The sequence below is a fragment of the Chiloscyllium punctatum genome, chromosome 5 (assembly GCF_047496795.1).
Source record: "Chiloscyllium punctatum isolate Juve2018m chromosome 5, sChiPun1.3, whole genome shotgun sequence".
Lineage (NCBI taxonomy): Eukaryota > Metazoa > Chordata > Chondrichthyes > Orectolobiformes > Hemiscylliidae > Chiloscyllium > Chiloscyllium punctatum.
In genome coordinates, this window is record NC_092743.1 from 4264093 (window position 1) to 4285443 (window position 21351).

Genomic DNA, 21351 nt, shown 5'->3' on the forward strand with positions numbered 1-21351 from the left:
ACTGTCCCCGTTCCGTACACCTCTATACTGTCTCTGGGCTGTACACCTCTATACTGTCCCCGTGCTGTACACCTCTATACTGTATCCGTGCTGTACACCTCTATACTGTCCCCGTGCTGTACACCTCTATACTGTCCCCGTGCCATACACCTCTATCCTGTCCACGTGATGTACACCTCTATACTGTCTCTGTGCTGTACACCTCTATACTGTCCCCGTGCTGTACACCTCTATACTGTATCTATGCTGTACACCTCTATACTGTCTCCGTGCCGTACACCTCTATACTGTCTCCGTGCCGTACACCTCTATACTGTCCCCGTGATGTACACCTCTATACTTTCCCCGTGCTGTAGACCTCTAAACTGTCTCCGTACTGTACACCTCTATACTGTCCCCGTGCTGTACACCTCTATACTGTCCCCGTGATGTACACCTCTATACTGTTTCTGTGCTGTACACCTCTATACAGTCTCTGTGCTGTACACCTCTATACTGTCCCCGTGATGTACACCTCTATACTGTCTCCGTGCTGTACACCTCTATACTGTCTCGGTGCTGTACACCTCTATACTGTCCCCATGCTGTACACCTCTATACTCTCACCGTGCTGTACACCTCTATCCTGTCCCCGTGCCGTACACCTCTATACTGTCACCGTGCCGTACACCTCTATACTGTCCCCGTGATGTACACCTCTATACTGTCACCGTGATGTACACCTCTATTCTCACTCCGTGCTGTACACCTCTATACTGTCCCCGTGATGTACACCTCTATACTGTCCCCATGCCTTACACCTCTATACTGTCCCCGTGCCGTACATCTCTATACTCTCTCCGCGCTGTACACCTCTATACTGTCTCCGTACTGTACACCTCTATACTGTCTCCGTGCCGTACACCTCTATACTGTCCCCGTGACGTACATCTCTATACTCTCTCCGTGCTGTACACCTCTATACTGTCTCCGTAATGTACACCTCTATACTGTCCCCGTGCTGTACACCTCTATACTGTCCCCGTGATGTACACCTCAATACTGTCTCCGTGCTGTACACCTCTATACTGTCCCCGTGCTGTACACCTCTATACTGTCCCCGTACTGTGCACCTCTATACTATCCCCGTGCTGTACACCTCTATACTGTCTCCGTGATGTACGCCTCTATACTGTCCCCGTGCTGTACACCTCTATACTGTCCCCGTTCCGTACACCTCTATACTGTCTCCGTGCTGTTCACCTCTATACTGTCTCTGTGCTGTACACCTCTATACTGTCTCCGTGCCGTACACCTCTATACTGTCCCCGTGATGTACACCTCTATACTGTCTCCGTGCTGTACACCTCTATACTGTCCCCGTGATGTACACCTCTCTACTGTCCCCATGCTGTACACCTCTATACTGTCACCGTGCTGTAAACCTCTATACTGTCTCCGTGCCGTACACCTCTAGACTGTCCCCGTGCTGTACACCTCTATACTGTCCCCGTGCCGTACACCTCTATACTGTCCCCGTGATGTACACCTCTATACTGTCTCCGTGCTGTAAACCTCTATACTGTCTCCGTGCCATACACGTCTATACTGTCCCCGTGCTGTACACCTCTATACTGTCCCCGTGATGTACACCTCTATACTGTCCCCGTGCTGTACACCTCTATACTGTCCCCGTGCCGTACACCTCTATACTGTCTCTGGGCTGTACACCTCTATACTGTCCCCATGCTGTACACCTCTATACTGTATCCGTGCTGTACACCTCTATACTGTCCCCGTGCTTTACACCTCTATACTGTCCCCGTGCCATACACCTCTATACTGTCCACGTGATGTACACCTCTATACTGTCTCTGTGCTGTACACCTCTATACTGTCCCCGTGCTGTACACCTCTATACTGTATCTATGCTGTACACCTCTATACTGTCTCCGTGCCGTACACCTCTATACTGTCTCCGTGCCGTACACCTCTATACTGTCTCCGTGATGTACACCTCTATACTGTCTCCGTGCCGTACACCTCTATACTCTCTCCGTGCTGTACACCTCTATACTGTCCCCGTGCTGTACACCTCTATACTGACTCCGTGCTGTACACCTCTATACTGTCTCCGTATCGTACACCTCTATACTGTCCCCGTGCTGTACACCTCTATACTGTCCCCGTACTGTGCACCTCTATACTGTCCCCGTGCTGTACACCTCTATACTGTCTCCGTGATGTACGCCTCTATACTGTCTCCGTACTGTACACCTCTATACTGTCCCCGTGCTGTACACCTCTATACTGTCCCCGTTCCGTACACCTCTATACTGTCTCCGTGCTGTTCACCTCTATACTGTCTCCGTGCCGTACACCTCTATACTGTCCCCGTGCCGTACACCTCTATACTGTCCCCGTGCTGTACACCTCTATACTGTCCCCGTGATGTACATCTCTATACTGTCCCCATGCTGTACACCTCTATACTGTCACCGTGCTGTAAACCTCTATACTGTCTCCGTGCCGTACACCTCTATACTGTCCCCGTGCTGTACACCTCTATACTGTTTCTGTGCTGTACACCTCTATACTGTCCCCGTGATGTACATCTCTATACTGTTTCTGTGCTGTACACCTCTATACTGTCCCCGTGATGTACACCTCTATACTGTCTCCGTGCTGTACACCTCTATACTGTCCCCGTGATGTACACCTCTATACTGTCCCCATGCTGTACACCTCTATACTGTCACCGTGCTGTAAACCTCTATACTGTCTCCGTGCCGTACACCTCTAGACTGTCCCCGTGCTGTACACCTCTATACTGTCCCCGTGCCGTACACCTCTATACTGTCCCCGTGATGTACACCACTATACTATCTCCGTGCTGTAAACCTCTATACTGTCTCCGTGCTGTACACCTCTATACTGTCCCCGTGATGTACACCTCTATACTGTCCCCGTGATGTACACCTCTATACTGTCCCTGTGCTGTACACCTTTATACTGTCCCCGTGCTGTACACCTCTATACTGTCCCCGTGCCGTACACCTCTATACTGTCTCTGTGCTGTCCACCCCTATACTGTCCCCGTGCTGTACACCTCTATACTGTATCCGTGCTGTACACCTCTATACTGTCCCCGTGCTGTACACCTCTATACTGTCCCCGTGCCATACACCTCTATACTGTCCACGTGATGTACACCTCTATACTGTCTCTGTGCTGTACACCTCTATACTGTCCCCGTGCTGTACACCTCTATACTGTATCTATGCTGTACACCTCTATACTGTCTCCGTGCCGTACACCTCTATACTGTCTCCGTGCCGTACAACTCTATACTGTCTCCGTGATGTTCACCTCTATACTGTCTCCGTGCTGTACACCTCTATACTGTCCCCGTGCCGTACACCTCTATACTGTCTCCGTGCTGTACACCTCTATACTGTCTCTGTACTGTACACCTCTATACTGTCCCCGTGCTGTACACCTCTATACTGTCCCCGTGATGTACACCTCTATACTTTCCCCGTGCTGTAGACCTCTAAACTGTCTCCGTACTGTACACCTCTATACTGTCCCCGTGATGTACACCTCTATACTGTCTCCGTGCTGTACACCTCTATACTGTCTCGGTGCTGTACACCTCTATACTGTCCCCATGCTGTACACCTCTATACTGTCACCGTGCTGTACACCTCTATCCTGTCCCCGTGCCGTACACCTCTATACTGTCCCCGTGATGTACACCTCTATACTGTCCCCGAGATGTTCACCTCTATACTGTCACCGTGATGTACACCTCTATTCTCACTCCGTGCTGTACACCTCTATACTGTCCCCGTGATGTACACCTCTATACTGTCCCCGTGCCGTACATCTCTATACTCTCTCCGTGCTGTACACCTCTATACTGTCTCCGTACTGTACACCTCTATACTGTCTCCGTGCCGTACACCTCTATACTGTCCCCGTGACGTACATCTCTATACTGTCTCCGTGCTGTACACCTCTATACTGTCCCCGTGCTGTACACCTCTATACTGTCCCCGTACTGTGCACCTCTATACTATCCCCGTGCTGTACTCCTCTATACTGTCTCCGTGATGTACGCCTCTATACTGTCTCCGTACTGTACACCTCTATACTGTCCCCGTGCTGTACACCTCTATACTGTCCCCGTTCCGTACACCTCTATACTGTCTCCGTGCTGTTCACCTCTATACTGTCTCTGTGCTGTACACCTCTATACTGTCTCCGTGCCGTACACCTCTATACTCTCCCCGTGCCGTACACCTCTATACTGTCCCCGTGCTGTACACCTCTATACTGTCCCCGTGATGTACACCTCTATACTGTTTCTGTGCTGTACACCTCTATACAGACTCTGTGCTGTACACCTCTATACTGTCCCCGTGATGTACACCTCTATACTGTCTCCGTGCTGTACACCTCTATACTGTCCCCGTGATGTACACCTCTATACTGTCCCCATGCTGTACACCTCTATCCTGTCACCGTGCTGTAAACCTCTATACTGTCTCCGTGCCGTACATCTCTAGACTGTCCCCGTGCTGTACACCTCTATACTGTCCCCGTGCCGTACACCTCTATACTGTTCCCGTGATGTACACCTCTATACTGTCTCCGTGCTGTAAACCTCTATACTGTCTCCGTGCCATACACGTCTATACTGTCCCCGTGCTGTACACCTCTATACTGTCCCCGTGATGTACACCTCTATACTGTCCCTGTGCTGTACACCTCTATACTGTCCCCGTGCTGTACACCTCTATACTGTCCCCGTGATGTACACCTCTATACTGTCCCTGTGCTGTACACCTCTATACTGTCCCCGTGCTGTACACCTCTATACTGTCTCCGTGCCATACACGTCTATACTGTCCCCGTGCTGTACACCTCTATACTGTCCCCGTGATGTACACCTCTATACTGTCCCTGTGCTGTACACCTCTATACTGTCCCCGTGCTGTACACCTCTATACTGTCCCCGTGCTGTACACCTCTATACTGTCCCCGTGCTGTACACCTCTATACTGTCCCCGTGCCATACACCTCTATCCTGTCCACGTGATGTACACCTCTATACTGTCTCTGTGCTGTACACCTCTATACTGTCCCCGTGCTGTACACCTCTATACTGTATCTATGCTGTACACCTCTATACTGTCTCCGTGCCGTACACCTCTATACTGTCTCCGTGCCGTACACCTCTATACTGTCTCCGTGATGTACACCTCTATACTGTATCAGTGCCGTACACCTCTATACTCTCTTCGTGCTGTACACCTCTATACTGTCCCCGTGCTGTACACCTCTATACTGTCTCCGTGCTGTACACCTCTATACTGTCTCCGTATCGTACACCTCTATACTGTTCCCGTGCTGTACACCTCTATACTGTCCCCGTGATGTACACCTCTATACTGTCCCCGTGCCGTACACCTCTATACTGTCCCCGTGGTGTACACCTCTATACTGTCTCCGTGCTGTACACCTCTATACTGTCTCTGTACTGTACACCTCTATACTGTCCCCGTGCTGTACACCTCTATACTGTCCCCGTGATGTACACCTCTATACTTTCCCCGTGCTGTAGACCTCTAAACTGTCTCCGTACTGTACACCTCTATACTGTCCCCGTGATGTACACCTCTATACTGTCTCCGTGCTGTACACCTCTATACTGTCTCCGTGCTGTACACCTCTATACTGTCCCCATGCTGTACACCTCTATACTGTCACCGTGCTGTACACCTCTATCCTGTCCCCGTGCCGTACACCTCTATACTGTCACCGTGCCGTACACCTCTATACTGTCCCCGTGATGTACACCTCTATACTGTCACCGTGATGTACACCTCTATTCTCACTCCGTGCTGTACACCTCTATACTGTCCCCGTGATGTACACCTCTATACTGTCCCCGTGCCGTACATCTCTATACTCTCTCCGTGCTGTACACCTCTATACTGTCTCCGTACTGTACACCTCTATACTGTCTCCGTGCCGTACACCTCTATACTGTCCCCGTGACGTACATCTCTATACTCTCTCCGTGCTGTACACCTCTATACTGTCTCCGTAATGTACACCTCTATACTGTCCCCGTGCTGTACACCTCTATACTGTCCCCGTGATGTACACCTCAATACTGTCTCCGTGCTGTACACCTCTATACTGTCCCCGTGCTGTACACCTCTATACTGTCCCCGTACTGTGCACCTCTATACTATCCCCGTGCTGTACACCTCTATACTGTCTCCGTGATGTACGCCTCTATACTGTCTCCGTACTGTACACCTCTATACTGTCCCCGTGCTGTACACCTCTATACTGTCCCCGTTCCGTACACCTCTATACTGTCTCCGTGCTGTTCACCTCTATACTGTCTCTGTGCTGTACACCTCTATACTGTCTCCGTGCCGTACACCTCTATACTGTCCCCGTGCCGTACACCTCTATACTGTCCCCGTGCTGTACACCTCTATACTGTCCCCGTGATGTACACCTCTATACTGTTTCTGTGCTGTACACCTCTATACAGACTCTGTGCTGTACACCTCTATACTGTCCCCGTGATGTACACCTCTATACTGTCCCCGTGCTGTACACCTCTATACTGTCCCCGTGATGTACACCTCTATACTGTTTCTGTGCTGTACACCTCTATACAGACTCTGTGCTGTACACCTCTATACTGTCCCCGTGATGTACACCTCTATACTGTCCCCATGCTGTACACCTCTATCCTGTCACCGTGCTGTAAACCTCTATACTGTCTCCGTGCCGTACATCTCTAGACTGTCCCCGTGCTGTACACCTCTATACTGTCCCCATGCCGTACACCTCTATACTGTCCCCGTGATGTACACCTCTATACTGTCTCCGTGCTGTAAACCTCTATACTGTCTCCGTGCCGTACACGTCTATACTGTCCCCGTGCTGTACACCTCTATACTGTCCCCGTGATATACACCTCTATACTGTCCCTGTGCTGTACACCTCTATACTGTCCCCGTGCTGTACACCTCTATACTGTCCCCGTTCCGTACACCTCTATACTGTCTCTGGGCTGTACACCTCTATACTGTCCCCGTGCTGTACACCTCTATACTGTATCCGTGCTGTACACCTCTATACTGTCCCCGTGCTGTACACCTCTATACTGTCCCCGTGCCATACACCTCTATCCTGTCCACGTGATGTACACCTCTATACTGTCTCTGTGCTGTACACCTCTATACTGTCCCCGTGCTGTACACCTCTATACTGTATCTATGCTGTACACCTCTATACTGTCTCCGTGCCGTACACCTCTATACTGTCTCCGTGCCGTACACCTCTATACTGTCTCCGTGATGTACACCTCTATACTGTATCAGTGCCGTACACCTCTATACTCTCTTCGTGCTGTACACCTCTATACTGTCCCCGTGCTGTACACCTCTATACTGTCTCCGTGCTGTACACCTCTATACTGTCTCCGTATCGTACACCTCTATACTGTTCCCGTGCTGTACACCTCTATACTGTCCCCGTGATGTACACCTCTATACTTTCCCCTTGCTGTAGACCTCTAAACTGTCTCCGTACTGTACACCTCTATACTGTCCCCGTGCTGTACACCTCTATACTGTCCCCGTGATGTACACCTCTATACTGTTTCTGTGCTGTACACCTCTATGCAGTCTCTGTGCTGTACACCTCTATACTTTCCCCGTGATGTACACCTCTATACTGTCCCCGTGATGTACACCTCTATACTGTCTCCGTGCTGTACACCTCTATACTGTCTCCGTGCCGTACACCTCTATACTGTCCCCGTGCCGTACACCTCTATACTGTCCCCGTGCTGTACACCTCTATACTGTCCCCGTGATGTACACCTCTATACTGTTTCTGTGCTGTACACCTCTATACTGTCCCCGTGCTGTACACCTCGATACTGTCCCCGTGATGTACACCTCTATACTGTTTCTGTGCTGTACACCTCTATACTGTCCCCGTGATGTACACCTCTATACTGTCCCCGTGATGTACACCTCTATACTGTTTCTGTGCTGTACACCTCTATACAGGCTCTGTGCTGTACACCTCTATACTGTCCCCGTGATGTACACCTCTATACTGTCTCCGTGCTGTACACCTCTATACTGTCCCCGTGATGTACACCTCTATACTGTCCCCATGCTGTACACCTCTATACTGTCACCGTGCTGTAAACCTCTATACTGTCTCCGTGCCGTACACCTCTAGACTGTCCCCGTGCTGTACACCTCTATACTGTCACGGTGCCGTACACCTCTATACTGTCCCCGTGATGTACTCCTCTATACTGTCTCCGTGCTGTTCACCTCTATACTGTCCCCGTGCCGTACACCTCTATACTGTCCCCGTGCCGTACATCTCTATACTCTCTCCGTGCTGTACACCTCTATACTGTCTCCGTACTGTACACCTCTATACTGTCCCCGTGATGTACACCTCTATACTGTCCCCTGATGTACACCTCTATACTGTCTCCGTGCTGTACACCTCTATACTGTCCCCGTGCTGTACACCTCTATACTGTCCCCGTGCTGTACACCTCTATACTGTCTCCGTGCTGTTCACCTCTATACTGTCTCTGTGCCGTACACCTCTATACTGTTTCCGTGCCGTACACCTCTATACTGTCCCCGTGCCGTACACCTCTATACTGTCCCCGTGCTGTACACCTCTATACTGTCCCCGTGATGTACACCTCTATACTGTTTCTGTGCTGTACACCTCTATACTGTCCCCGTGCTGTACACCTCTATACTGTCCCCGTGATGTACACCTCTATACTGTTTCTGTGGTGTACACCTCTATACTGTCCCCGTGATGTACACCTCTATACTGTCCTCGTGATGTACACCTCTATACTGTTTCTGTGCTGTACACCTCTATACAGGCTCTGTGCTGTACACCTCTATACTGTCCCCGTGATGTACACCTCTATACTGTCTCCGTGCTGTACACCTCTATACTGTCCCCGTGATGTACACCTCTATACTGTCCCCATGCTGTACACCTCTATACTGTCACCGTGCTGTAAACCTCTATACTGTCTCCGTGCCGTACACCTCTAGACTGACCCCGTGCTGTACACCTCTATACTGTCACGGTGCCGTACACCTCTATACTGTCCCCGTGATGTACACCTCTATACTGTCTCCGTGCTGTTCACCTCTATACTGTCCCCGTGCCGTACACCTCTATACTGTCCCCGTGCCGTACATCTCTATACTCTCTCCGTGCTGTACACCTCTATACTGTCTCCGTACTGTACACCTCTATACTGTCTCCGTACTGTACACCTCTATACTGTCCCCGTGATGTACACCTCTATACTGTCTCCGTGCCGTACACTTCTATACTGTCTCCGTACTGTACACCTCTATACTGTCTCCGTGCTGTACACCTCTATACTGTCTCCGTGCTATACACCTCTATACTGTCCCCGTGCTGTACACCTCTATACTGTCCCCGTGATGTACAACTCTATACTGTCCCCGTGCTGTACATCTCTATACTGTCTCCGTGCTGTACACCTCTATACTGTCTCTGTGCTGTACACCTCTATACTGTCCCCGTGCTGTACACCTCTATACTCTCTCCGTGCTGTACACCTCTATACTGTCTCTATGCTGTACACCTCTATATTGTCCCCGTGCTGTACACCTCTATACTGTCCCCGTGATGTACACCTCTATACTCTCTCCGTGCTGTACACCTCTATACTGTCCCCGTGCTGTACACCTCTATACTGTCTCCGTGATGTACACCTCTATACTGTCCCCGTGCTGTACACCTCTATAATGTCCCCGTGATGTACACCTCTATACTGTCTCCGTGCTGTACACCTCTATACTGTCTCTGTGCTGTACACCTCTATACTGTCCCCGTGATGTACACCTCTATACTGTCCCCGTGCCGTACACCTCTATACTGTCCCCGTGATGTACACCTCTATACTGTCTCCGTACTGTACACCTCTATACAGTCTCTGTGCTGTACACCTCTATACTGTCCCCGTGCCGTACACCTCTATACTGTCCCCGTGATGTACACCTCTATACTGTCACCGTGATGTACTCCTCTATACTCTCTCCGTGATGTACACCTCTATACTGTCCCCGTGATGTACACCTCTATACTGTCCCCGTGCCGTACACCTCTATACTGTCCCCGTGCCGTACATCTCTATACTCTCTCCGTGCTGTACACCTCTATACTGTCTCCGTACTGTACACCTCTATACTGTCTCCGTGCCGTACACCTCTATACTGTCCCCGTGCCGTACATCTCTATACTCTCTCCGTGCTGTACACCTCTATACTGTCTCCGTACTGTACACCTCTATACTGTCTCCGTGCTATACACCTCTATACTGTCTCCGTACTGTACACCTCTATACTGTCCCCGTGATGTACACCTCTATACTGTCTCCGTGCCGTACACCTCTATACTGTCTCCGTGCTGTACACCTCTATACTGTCTCCGTGCTGTACACCTCTATACTGTCTCCGTGCTATACACCTCTATACTGTCTCCGTACTGTACACCTCTATACTGTCCCCGTGATGTACACCTCTATACTGTCTCCGTGCTATACACCTCTATACTGTCTCCGTACTGTACACCTCTATACTGTCCCCGTGATGTACACCTCTATACTGTCTCCGTGCCGTACACCTCTATACTGTCTCCGTGATGTACACCTCTATACTGTCACCGTGCCGTACACCTCTATACTGTCTCCGTGCTGTACACCTCTATACTGTCTCCGTGCCGTACACCTCTATACTGTCCCCGTGCTGTACACCTCTATACTGTCTTCGTGATGTACACCTCTATACTGTCCCCGTGCCGTACACCTCTATACTGTCCCCGTGATGTACACCTCTATACTGTCCCCGTGATGTACACCTCTATACTGTCTCCGTGATGTACACCTCGATACTGTCTCCGTGCCGTACACCTCTATACTGTCTCCGTGATGTACACCTCTATACCGTCCCCGTGCCGTACACCTCTATACTGTCCCCATGCCGTACACCTCTATACTGTCCCCGTGATGTACACCTCTGTACTGTCTCCGTGATGTACACCTCTATACCGTCCCCGTGCCGTACATCTCTATACTGTCTCCGTGATGTACACCTCTATACCGTCCCCGTGCTGTACACCTCTATACTGTCTCTGTGCTGTACACCTCTATACTGTCCCCATGCCGTACACCTCTACACTGTCCCCGTGCCGTACACCTCTATACTGTCTCCGTGCTGTACACCTCTATACTGTCTCCGTGCTGTACACCTCTATACTGTCTCCGTGATGTACACCTCTATACTGTCTCCGTGCCGTACACCTCTATACTGTCCCCGTGCTGTACACCTCTATACTGTCCCCGTGCCGTACACCTCTATACTGTCCCCGTGCTGTACACCTCTATACTGTCCCCGTGCCGTACACCTCTATACTGTCACCGTGCTGTACACCTCTATACTGTATCCGTGCTGTAAACCTCTATACTGTCCCCGTGCTGTACACCTCTATACTGTCCCCGTGCCGTACACCTCTATACTGTCACCGTGCTGCACACCTCTATACTGTATCCGTGCTGTAAACCTCTATACTGTCCCCGTGCTGTACACCTCTATACTGTCCCCGTGCCGTACACCTCTATACTGTCACCGTGCTGTACACCTCTATACTGTTTCTGTGCTGTACACCTCTATACTGTCCCCGTGATGTACACCTCTATACTGTCCCCGTGATGTACACCTCTATACTGTCTCCGTGATTTACACCTCTATACTGTCTCCGTGCCGTACACCTCTATACTGTCTCCGTGATGTACACCTCTATACCGTCCCCGTGCCGTACACCTCTATACTGTCCCCATGCCGTACACCTCTATCCTGTCCCCGTGATGTACACCTCTGTACTGTCTCCGTGATGTACACCTCTATACCGTCCCCGTGCCGTACACCTCTATACTGTCCCCATGCCGTACACCTCTACACTGTCCCCGTGCCGTACACCTCTATACTGTCTCCGTGCTGTACACCTCTATACTGTCTCCGTGCTCTACACCTCTATACGGTCTCCGTGATGTACACCTCTATACTGTCTCCGTGCCGTACACCTCTATACTGTCCCCGTGCTGTACACCTCTATACTGTCCCCGTGCCGTACACCTCTATACTGTCCCCGTGCTGTACACCTCTATACTGTCCCCGTGCCGTACACCTCTATACTGTCACCGTGCTGTACACCTCTATACTGTATCCGTGCTGTAAACCTCTATACTGTCCCCGTGCTGTACACCTCTATACTGTCCCCGTGCCGTACACCTCTATACTGTCACCGTGCTGTACACCTCTATACTGTATCCGTGCTGTAAACCTCTATACTGTCCCCGTGCTGTACACCTCTATACTGTCCCCGTGCTGTACACCTCTATACTGTCCCCGTGCCGTACACCTCTATACTGTATCCGTGCTGTACACCTCTATACTGTCTCTGTGCTGTACACCTCTATACTGTCCCCGTGCCGTACACCTCTATACTGTCCCCCTGCCGTACACCTCTATACTGTATCCGTGCTGTACACCTCTATACTGTCTCTGTGCTGTACACCTCTATACTGTCTCTGTGCTGTACACCTCTATACTGTCTCCGTGCTGTACACCTCTATACTGTCTCCGTGCCGTACACCTCTATACTGTCCCCGTGATGTACACCTCTATACTGTCCCCGTGATGTACACCTCTATACTGTCCCCATGCTGTACACCTCTATACTGTCCCCGTGATGTACACCTCTATACTGTCCCCATGCTGTACACCTCTATACTGTCTCTGTGCTGTACACCTCTATACTGTCCCCATGCTGTACACCTCTATACTGTCCCCGTGCTGTACACTTTTATACTGTCTCCGTACTGTACACCTCTATACTGTCCCCGTGCTGTACGCCTCTATACTGTCCCCGTGCCGTACACCTCTATACTGTCCGCGTGCCGTACACCTCTATACTGTCCCCGTGCCGTACACCTCTATACTGTCTTCGTACTGTACACCTCTATACTGTCCCCGTGCTGTACACCTCTGTACTGTCCCCGTGCCGTACACCTCTACACTGTCTCCGTACTGTACACCTCTATACTGTCTCCGTGCTATACACCTCTATACTGTCTCCGTACTGTATACCTCTATACTGTCCCCGTGATGTACACCTCTATACTGTCCCCGTGATGTACACCTCTATACCGTCTCCGTTCCGTACACCTCTATACTGTCTCCGTGCTGTACACCTCTATACTGTCTCCGTGCTGTACACCTCTATACTGTCCCCGTGATGTACACCTCTATACTGTCTCCGTGCCGTACACCTCTATACTGTCTCCGTGATGTACACCTCTATACTGTCCCCGTGCCGTACACCTCTATACTGTCTCCGTGCCGTACACCTCTATACTGTCCCCCTGCTGTACACCTCTATACTGTCTCCGTGATGTACACCTCTATATTGTCCCCGTGCCGTACACCTCTATACTGTCCCCGTGGTGTACACCTCTATACTGTCTCCGTGATGTACACCTCTATACTGTCTCCGTGCCGTACACCTCTATACTGTCTCCGTGATGTACACCTCTATACCGTCCCCGTGCCGTACACCTCTATACTGTCCCCATGCTGTACACCTCTATACTGTCTCCGTGCTGTACACCTCTATACTGTCTCTGTGCTGTACACCTCTATACTGTCCCCGTGATGTACACCTCTATACTGTCTCCGTGCTGTACACCTCTATACTGTCTCTGTGCTGTACACCTCTATACTGTCCCCGTGATGTACACCTCTATACTGTCCCCGTGCCGTACACCTCTATACTGTCCCCGTGATGTACACCTCTATACTGTCCCCGTGATGTACACCTCTATACAGTCTCTGTGCTGTACACCTCTGTACTGTCCCCGTGCCATACACCTCTATACTGTCCCCGTGATGTACACCTCTATACTGTCACCGTGATGTACTCCTCTATACTCTCTCCGTGATGTACACCTCTATACTGTCCCCGTGATGTACACCTCTATACTGTCCCCGTGCCGTACACCTCTATACTGTCCCCGTGCCGTACATCTCTATACTCTCTCCGTGCTGTACACCTCTATACTGTCTCCGTACTGTACACCTCTATACTGTCTCCGTGCCGTACACCTCTATACTGTCCCCGTGCCGTACATCTCTATACTCTCTCCGTGCTGTACACCTCTATACTGTCTCCGTACTGTACACCTCTATACTGTCCCCGTGCTGTACACCTCTATACTGTCCCCGTGCCGTACACCTCTATACTGTCTGCGTGCTGTACACCTCTATACTGTCCCCGTGCTGTACACCTCTATACTGTCCCCGTGCCATACACCTCTATACTGTCTCCGTACTGTACACCTCTATACTGTTCCCGTGCTGTACACCTCTATACTGTCCCCGTGCTGTACACCTCTATACTGTCCCCGTGCTGTACACCTCTGTACTGTCCCCGTGCTGTACACCTCTATACTGTCCCCGTGCCGTACACCTCTATACTGTCTCCGTACTGTACACCTCTATACTGTCTCCGTGCTATACACCTCTATACTGTCTCCGTACTGTACACCTCTATACTGTCCCCGTGATGTACACCTCTATACTGTCTCCGTGCCGTACACTTCTATACTGTCTCCGTACTGTACACCTCTATACTGTCTCCGTGCTGTACACCTCTATACTGTCTCCGTGCTATACACCTCTATACTGTCTCCGTACTGTACACCTCTATACTGTCTCCGTACTGTACACCCCTATACTGTCCCCGTGATGTACACCTCTATACTGTCTCCGTGCCGTACACCTCTATACTGTCTCCGTGATGTACACCTCTATACTGTCCCCGTGCCGTACACCTCTATACTGTCTCCGTGCTGTACACCTCTATACTGTCTCCGTGCCGTACACCTCTATACTGTCCCCGTGCTGTACACCTCTATACTGTCTCCGTGATGTACACCTCTATACTGTCCCCGTGCCGTACACCTCTATACTGTCTCCGTGCTGTACACCTCTATACTGTCTCCGTGATGTACACCTCAATACTGTCCCCGTGATGTACACCTCTATACTGTCCCCGTGATGTACACCTCTATACTGTCTCCGTGGTGTGCACCTCTATACTGTCTCCGTGCCGTACACCTCTATACTGTCTCCGTGATGTACACCTCTATACCGTCCCCGTGCCGTACACCTCTATACTGTCCCCATGCCGTACACCTCTATACTGTCCCCGTGATGTACACCTCTGTACTGTCTCCGTGATGTACACCTCTATACCGTCCCCGTGCCGTACACCTCTATACTGTCCCCATGCCGTACACCTCTACACTGTCCCCGTGCCGTACACCTCTATACTGTCTCCGTGCTGTACACCTCTATACTGTCTCCGTGCTGTACACCTCTATACTGTCTCCGTGATGTACACCTCTATACTGTCTCCGTGCTGTACACCTCTATACTGTCTCCGTGCTGTACACCTCTATACTGTCTCCGTGATGTACACCTCTATACTGTCTCCGTGCTGTACACCTCTATACTCTCTCCTCTATACTGTCTCCGTGCTGTACACCTCTATACTGTCCCCGTGCCGTACACCTCTATACTGTATCCGTGCTGTACACCTCTATACTGTCACCGTGCTGTACACCTCTATACTGTATCCGTGCTGTACACCTCTATACTGTCCCCGTGCTGTACACCTCTATACTGTCCCCGTGCCGTACACCTCTATACTGTCTCCGTGATGTACACCTCTATACTGTCTCCGTGCCGTACACCTCTATACTGTCCCCGTGCTGTACACCTCTATACTGTCCCCGTGCCGTACACCTCTATACTGTCCCCGTGCTGTACACCTCTATACTGTCCCCGTGCCGTACACCTCTATACTGTCCCCGTGCTGTACACCTCTATACTGTATCCGTGCTGTACACCTCTATCCTGTCCCCGTGCTGTACACCTCTACACTGTCTCCGTGCTGTACACCTCTATACTGTCCCCGTGCCGTACACCTCTATACTGTATCCGTGCTGTACACCTCTATACTGTCTCTGTGCTGTACACCTCTATACTGTCCCCGTGCCGTACACCTCTATACTGTCCCCCTGCCGTACACCTCTATACTGTCTCTGTGCTGTACACCTCTATACTGTCTCTGTGCTGTACACCTCTATACTGTCTCCGTGCTGTACACCTCTATACTGTCCCCGTGATGTACACCTCTATACTGTCCCCATGCTGTACAACTCTATACTGTCTCTGTGCTGTACACCTCTATACTGTATCCATGCTGTACACCTCTATACTGTCCCCGTGCTGTACACCTCTATACTGTCCCCGTGATGTACACCTCTATACTGTCCCCATGCTGTACACCTCTATACTGTCTCTGTGCTGTACACTTCTATACTGTATCCGTGCTGTACACCTCTATACTGTCTCTGTGCTGTACACCTCTATACTGTCTCTGTGCTGTACACCTCTATACTGTCCCCGTGATGTACACCTCTATACTGTCCCCATGCTTTACACCTCTATACTGTCCCCGTGCTGTACACTTCTATACTGTCTCCGTTCTGTACACCTCTATACTGTCCCCGTGCTGTACACCTCTATACTGTCCCCGTGCCGTACACCTCTATACTGTCCGCGTGCTGTACACCTCTATACTGTCTCCGTACTGTACACCTCTATACTGTCTCCGTACTGTACACCTCTATACTGTCTCTGTGCTGTACACCTCTATACTGTCCCCGTGATGTACACCTCTATACTGTCTCCGTTCCGTACACCTCTATACTGTCTCCGTGATGTACACCTCTATACTGTCCCCGTGCCGTACACCTCTATACTGTCTCCGTGCTGTACACCTCTATACTGTCTCCGTGCCGTACACCTCTATACTGTCCCCCTGCTGTACACCTCTATACTGTCTCCGTGCCGTACACCTCTATACTGTCCCCGTGATGTACACCTCTATACCGTCCCCGTGCCGTACACCTCTTTACTGTCCCCGTGATGTACACCTCTATACTGTCTCCGTGATGTGCACCTCTATACCGTCCCCGTGCCGTACACCTCTATACTGTCCCCATGTCGTCCACCTCTATACTGTCCCCGTGCCATACACCTCTATACTGTCTCCCTGCTGTACACCTCTATACTGTCTCCGTGCTGTACACCTCTATACTGTCTCCGTGATGTACACCTCTATACTGTCTCCGTGCCGTACACCTCTATACTGTCTCCGTGCCGTACACCTCTATACTGTCCCCGTGCTGTACACCTCTATACTGTCCCCGTGCCGTACACCTCTATACTGTCCCCGTGCTGTACACCTCTATACTGTCCCCGTGCCGTACACCTCTATACTGTCACCGTGCTGTACACCTCTATACTGTATCCGTGCTGTACACGTCTATACTGTCCCCGTGCTGTACACCTCTATACTGTATCCGTGCCGTACACCTCTATACTGTCCCCGTGCCGTACACCTCTATACTGTATCCGTGCTGTACACCTCTATACTGTCTCCGTGCTGTACACCTCTATACTGTCTCTGTGCTGTACACCTCTATACTGTCCCCGTGATGTACACCTCTATACTGTCCCCGTGCCGTACACCTCTATACTGTCCCCGTGATGTACACCTCTATACTGTCTCCGTACTGTACACCTCTATACTGTCTCTGTGCTGTACACCTCTATACTGTCCCCGTGATGTACACCTCTATACTGTCCCCATGCTGTACACCTCTATACTGTCTCTGTGCTGTACACCTCTATACTGTATCCGTGCTGTACACCTCTATACTGTCTCTGTGCTGTACACCTCTATACTGTCTCTGTGCTGTACACCTCTATACTGTCCCCATGCTGTACAGCTCTATACTGTCCCCATGCTGTACACCTCTATACTGTCCCCGTGCTGTACACTTCTATACTGTCCCCGTGCTGTACACCTCTATACTGTCTCTGTGCTGTACACTTCTATACTGTCTCTGTGCTGTACACTTCTATACTGTCTCCGTGCTGTACACCTCTATACTGTCCCCGTGATGTACACCTCTATACTGTCTCCGTGATGTACACCTCTATACTGTCTCCGTGATTTACATCTCTTTGACTCTCGGCCTCCATGTGCTGTAGGTAAACCCACAATGCCCTTCCGGGGGGAATTCCAGGATTTTGACCCAGTGACAGTGAAGGTATGGTGATATATTCCCAAATCCGGATGAAAAGTGGCTTGGAGGTGAAATTGCAGGGCGTGGTGTTCCCATGGATCTGCTGCCCTTGTCCTTCTGGGTGGAAGTGGCCGTGGGTTTGGAAGGTGCTGTCTGAGGATCTTTGGTGAATTCCTTGTGATCCGTTGACACTGCTGCTCCTGAGTGTCGGTGAGGGAGGGAGTGAGTGTTTGTGGATGTGGTGTCAATCTAGTGGGACCTACTTTGTCCTGGATGGTGTTGAGGTTCCTAAGTGTTGTTGGAGCTGCATTTGTTCAGGCAAGTGGGGAGTATTCCTTCACCCTCCTGGGTTGTGCCTGGTAGATGGTGGATGGGCGTTGGGGAGTTAGGAGGTGACTTGCATGCTGCAGTGTTCATAGCCTCTGATCTACTCCTGTAAGTAACATGTTTATGTGGCTAGTTCAGTTAAGTTTCTTGTCAATGGTAACTCCCAGAATGTTAATGAGGGGAAGTTCAGTGATGGCAATTCTATGGAATGTCAAGGGCCAAATGACTCGATTGTTTCTTATTGGTATTGGTCATAGCCTGGCATTCTGTGGTACAAATGTTACTTGCCACTTGTCAGCTCAAGCCTGGACATTGTCTCGATCTTGTTGCATCTGAACATGGACTTCTTCAGTATCTGAGGAGCCACAAATGGTGCTGAACATTGTGTGATCATCAGTGAACACGCCCCCCCCCCCCATTGCTGACCTTCTGATGGAGGGAAGGTCAGTGATGAAGCAGCTGAAGATGGTTGGGCCTGAGACACTCCCCTGAGGGATTCCTGCAGAGATCTCCTGGAGCTGAGATAACTGACCTCCACCAACCACATACATCTTACTTTGTGTCTGGTATGACTCCAACTCATGAAGATCTTCCCTGATTCCAGTTTTGCTCGGGCTCCTTATTGTCACACTTGGTCAAATGTAGCCTTGATGTCATGGACTGTCTTTATAAGACAATCCAGCCAATCCATGGTTTAATCTGATGAACCTCTGCCTTACTCCCTCTATGGCAAATGTATCCTCCTTCGATAATGAGCCCAAAACTACAGACACTGCTCGGGGGGAGGTCCCACCAACCTTCTCTCCAACCACATTAACTCATCCTGACTACTTCCTCAAATTTCTTTGTGCTGAAATTAATAAAGATCTTCCCTTCGTTTTGGAACTAAGAGTCCCATCCAGTTGGGGTCAGGGAGGGCTCAAATTAATTCATGTTTGTCTCTTTCTCTCTCCATCATCCATCTATTTCCCTCTCCAAAACCCATCTCTCTCTCTCTCTCTCTCTCTCTCTCTCTCCCCCCCTCTCTCTCTCTCTCTTTCCCTCTCTCCGTCTCCCCCCTCCACTTGGAGTCATGGAGGTTCTCTTTGTCCTGACAGTGGTTTATTCAATATTTGAGCATCTGCAGCAATCTTTCCTTGAAATATTCATTGATGTTGGGATTTTTCTTTTCCAGGTGACATTGGGGGTCAGATGGGTCTGTTCATTGGAGCCAGTATTTTAACCATCTTGGAAATTTTTGATTATTTGTATGAGGTAAGGCTGGCTTCGGTCTCTCTCTCTCTCTCTCTCTCTCTCTCTTTCTCTCTGGCCGATCCTCCTTAGTCCTGACTGTCTTTCTCCTCATGTGTTCCTTCAGGTTTTTAAAGACAAGGTTTCTGGTATTGTAAAACGCAAGAAAAGGCCAAAGAGAAGCCACAGTGACAATCTGGTAAAAACGAAACAGCGCGTAAACAGAGCTGGGTTGTTAATGTGATTATCTTGAATTTGGAAGATTAAGGGGTGACTCGATCCAAATGTTTAAGTTATCAAGGAGAGCAGACAGTGGGGGAGGGGGGGAACCTGCATCAGCTGATCAGGTTGTCCAGAAATCAGGAGCCAGAGAAACGCTCGCCAGAACTTTCCTCATTGCTGCTGCCCCCAAAGGTGGCTCCAGGCCTGAGACAGCCAGCCACAAGCTGTGGGTGATACTGGGTCAGTGGTTAGTTTGAAAACTGAGACCAATAGATTTTTGTCAACCAGATGGTGTATGAAGCAACATGGGGCCAAGATGGTCAAAGAGAAACGAGCAGTGATTTAGTTCACTGAGGGGCTGAAATAAATGGTTTTGTGTTTGTAATGTCCCTGTCACATATACACAGGCAAACACATACAGACACTAACCATACCCACAAGGAGGTCAGCAAATCACTGCAGATACTGGAAATCCGAAACAAAAACAGAATGTTCTGGAAAAACTCAGCAGGTCTGGTAGCAACTGTAGAGAGGAGAGAAAGACAGTTATCATTTCAAGTTCCGTGACCCTTCTTCAAAGAGGGATCTGCTGAACGCTTCCAGTACATTCTGTAAACACAGAGGAAGACCAGCAACTCCTTATGTCAACACTCTCAACATGTTCATACAAACCGGCATTTACAGGCGTGTAACCACAAACACAAATACGCAGCTCGCCATACACACGTTCACACACACAGGCGAACGCACGCACACAAGCGCACACACATACAGGCGAACACACACAGACACACGCACGCGCGCACACACAGGCGAGCACACAGGCGAACGCGCGTACACAGGCGAGCACACACGCGCACGCACACACACAGGCGAACACGCGCGCGCGCGCACACACACACAGGTGAACGCACACAAACACACACACACACACAAACACACACACAGGCGAACACGCGCGCGCGCACACACACACACAGGTGAACGCACACATGCACACAAACACACACACACACACACACACACAAACACACACACAGGCGAACACGCGTGCACGCACACGCACATACACAGGCATTTACAGCAGTGTAACCACAAACACAAATACACAGGTCGCCATACACACATTCACACACACAGGCGAACGCACACACATGCGCGCACACGCACACAGGTGAACGCACACAGGCGAATGCACACCAACACACACACACCCACACAATGTGAATCAGAACCAGCCTTTCAGT

General features: G+C 50.3%; 1 protein-coding gene across 3 annotated transcripts in view; it reads left to right on the forward strand.

Moving 5' to 3' along the window:
• The window catches only part of LOC140476835 (acid-sensing ion channel 1C-like), a 474098-nt gene that overhangs the window by 446627 nt on the left and 6120 nt on the right, over positions 1-21351 (forward strand). For all 3 annotated transcript variants that reach the window (XM_072569647.1, XM_072569645.1, XM_072569646.1), the window contains 2 exons: positions 19827-19906; positions 20010-20081. In XM_072569647.1, coding sequence (XP_072425748.1) covers positions 19827-19906; positions 20010-20081 — 152 coding nt within the window. The remainder of the gene's footprint in view (positions 1-19826; positions 19907-20009; positions 20082-21351) is intronic.